The sequence below is a fragment of the Equus asinus genome, chromosome 17 (genome assembly GCF_041296235.1).
Source record: "Equus asinus isolate D_3611 breed Donkey chromosome 17, EquAss-T2T_v2, whole genome shotgun sequence".
Classification (NCBI taxonomy): domain Eukaryota; kingdom Metazoa; phylum Chordata; class Mammalia; order Perissodactyla; family Equidae; genus Equus; species Equus asinus.
Window position 1 is genome coordinate 24,304,293 of NC_091806.1, and position 3,281 is coordinate 24,307,573.

A 3,281-nucleotide genomic window follows, 5' to 3' on the forward strand; every position below is an offset into this window, starting at 1 on the left:
CAAAAGAAAATGATTTTAATGTGAGGCTTGGGGAAAATGTACAGGTGTTGGGGATATGAAAACCTTCAGAATACCACTGGGTATAAAATTATCACAGTACTAGGTGAATTTTTTGAGAAATATTGTTGTGGAATATAAATTAGATCTTTTAGATCTAAGTGATTCAAGTGAAAGATAGTAATTATTATTATTTTTTTATCATTGTTTGCTAGCTGGAATTGGTTCCTTGAATAGAGTCACACACAAGAATGAGGTAAATGAGCTCACAGTGTTGATTTGTACTGCACACTGTGTTTGATGGTCTGCTGCTAAATATCTAAATTAGTTACACAGCCAAAGGATCAATAGGGCAGAGGAGATCTAAATAAGAAAACTAGAAAGGAAAGCACAGCAGAGAGGCAGCCTGGAGAAATCCAAAAAATCATAAACTTTTGCTCTTATTTTTGCTTAGGCATGTTGCTACATGCAAGAGACATACACAAACATCATGCATTTAAAAAAGTTTCAAGGTAAAGAAGTCAGATTCAACAAGGTTTGTAGAGAAAGTCAGGGAGTCTTTCCATTTATTTCCTTACTTTGTATGATACGGAACCATAGTTTCTTTATGGCATTTTTTATCTCCGTGTTTCTTAATGTATATATCAGAGGGTTGAGCATGGGAGCAATGATAGTATAAAAAAGAGCAAACACTTTGTCTTCTGGTAAAGTAGTTGCTGGTCGAATATAAATAAAGAGTAAAGGAACAAAAAAAAGGACCACCACAGTGATGTGGGAACTGCATGTAGAAAGAGCTTTGTGACGATTCTCTGCAGAGTAGGACTTGACAGTATACAAGATCACAGTATAAGATATCAACAAGACGACAAAAGTCACCAGACCCATCAGGCCTGAATTGGCAATGACGAGGAGACCAATTCTGCTTGTGTCAATGCAGGCCAGTTTCAGCAAAGGATACACATCGCAGAAGTAGTGATCTATTTCATTGGGCCCACAGTAGGGTAGAAAGATGGTGAGGAGAAACTGACCAAAAGAATGTAGGAATCCCCCAGCACAGGAAGCAGCGATAATGGCATCACACTTCTGCCTGCTCATGATGACAGTGTAGTGCAGGGGCTTGCAAATGGCCACATAGCGGTCATAAGCCATCCCTGTGAGGATGAAGACCTCAATCCCCCCAAAGAAGTGCATACTAAAGAGCTGTGTCATGCATCCATTGTAGGAAATGGTCTTCTTTTCCGCCAATAAGTCAATGATTAACTTGGGGGTCACAGTGGAGGTGTAGCAAAGGTCTGAGAGTGAAAGGTAACTCAGGAAGAAATACATAGGCTGGTTAATAAGCTGACTGCAGGTGAGAGAAATCATGACAAGCAAATTTCCAATCAAAATTGCAATGTAACAAAATAAGAACAGTAAAAAACAGAGAACTTCTATTTCCTTTTTCTGAGAAAGTCCTAAGAGAAAAAATTCTGTGATGTTATTCCTATTTTCCATGATCCCAAGTAGTTTGCAACCACCTAAAATTATATAAATTATGAATTCTTATGACACATATTTAAATATAATGATTCATATCATTCCATAGCCTGGGGCATATTATAACAGAAAGGGTCCAAAGGTCAAAGAAAATAGAAATTTAATTTTTATTTAGCAAGGCTTTTCAGCAGCTATTTTTGTGCCTTTCTTGAAAATAATAATTACTGGTAAACATCTTAGGTACCCGAGGTAAAGACTAGCATTGTCAAATGCAGTGTATTTATGTAAAAATGCTATTAATAGTATGATCAAATGTACTGGATATTATGCCTTGATGGAATTAAAGAAATGGTACTTTGGAGAAACAAAAACAAAACATTAGTTATCTCTTTGTGATTCCCACTGTTTATTATTGAGAAAATGCACACATAAATGAAACACTGAGTGAAAACACAAAAAATGCAAATACATGTAGTACAATATGTGGATAATGTTACATGTGAGAAATGTCCTGCCATCTATCCTGTAAAGGAAGGTGGTAAGTAGAAAAATCAACAAATATGTTTGGAATCATGAGGCATTTACGCCTGGCCAAAATCAAATATATTTCTCTTGTGTTTAATTTATAAATATACTTAATTTACAAACAGAGAGTTATATTTCATAGCCAACCAGAAGGATAACAAGATAAGTATGATTATCTGTGTTTTCCAAAATATAATCTCAAATGTATTTGATATTCAGCAAGGCAGCTGAGAATAATAAGAGTAGGTTTAGTTTGGATTTTAGTCTCGTGCAATGCCTTACACATTTACATAAATTGGCTTCTTTTGAATTGATGTACTCAAATTGTTCAGTTCTTCCTAATCAGCCATCCTGAAAATGTGTGCTCCTCTCAGTTTCCATATGACAACTCTTAGCATCTCAGGCTGGCTTTCCTCTCTTTCACTCCCATTACTTTTACTTCCTCCTCTTTGTCATTGTTATAAAGTAATATAGAATCAACTCTCTTAATGTCTTTTTGGTAGTAATTATTAAAGCTCAGAACACATAGATACTTTTCTACTGGTAGAATTTCAAGGATCATTGATAGACCAAGGAAGAATTACTGAGAAACATTCCACTAAATCTTTCAACCATTCCACTAAACCAGACCATATATTCTCTAGTTCAACTATATGAAACACTCAACTTTAGTGTTTAAAATATTTTATGTCAATTACTTATAACTTCAGAATCAATACGTTTACAATTTATTTTCAAAACAGTAACACTTCCCTCTCCTTTTTCCTTTCAGTGGAATTACCATTCCAATCTGTGTACATAAAGTAGAGTTTTGAAGAGCAAAAATATAAACCTATCCAATGCATGAAAGTTAAAATAATTTGCCACAAAATGAAATTTGATATCGTTTATATTGTATAATGAAGAGATGATATTTGTAGTGGTCAAATAAACCATCTCTTATTCAATTAACAATTGTGTTTTAGGCTTTTAAAATTATTCACAATAATTTAAAATAATCTTTTGGCCTACTCTGAATGTCTCCTAAAACTTACATTCTTGAGATTTAGCGAAAAGAACTGTAAGTTAAATTTTAATTACAGTCTAGTATTTACTTTACATTTAACTTGCTGCCTGAGCTGATCAATTAAGTTTTCTCAGCCTTCTTTTCCTCACAGTTAGATAAAATCCTACTTGATCTAGTCCATAGCAGCTTCGTGAGATTCTTTGTTAAATAACAGATCAAATCACATTAGAAAAGGACAATGTAAATGTCATTTTGTTAAGAGTGTTTTTTCAGACCA

At 34.2% G+C, this 3,281-nt stretch overlaps 1 protein-coding gene across 1 annotated transcript; it reads right to left on the reverse strand.

The window, feature by feature from the left end:
- Window positions 1–546: 546 nt before the first annotated feature.
- On the reverse strand, window positions 547–1,491 carry LOC106844072 (olfactory receptor 4P4-like). The gene has a single exon (XM_014861399.1). The coding sequence runs from the start codon at window positions 1,489–1,491 to the stop codon at window positions 547–549; it is 945 nt and encodes a 314-aa protein (XP_014716885.1).
- Between the last annotated feature and the right edge of the window lie 1,790 nt (window positions 1,492–3,281).

Excerpts from the sequence above, each read along its gene's own strand:
- LOC106844072 (XM_014861399.1), bottom strand. The coding sequence starts at position 1,491 with ATGGAAAATAGGAATAACATCACAGAATTTTTTCTCTTAGGACTTTCT.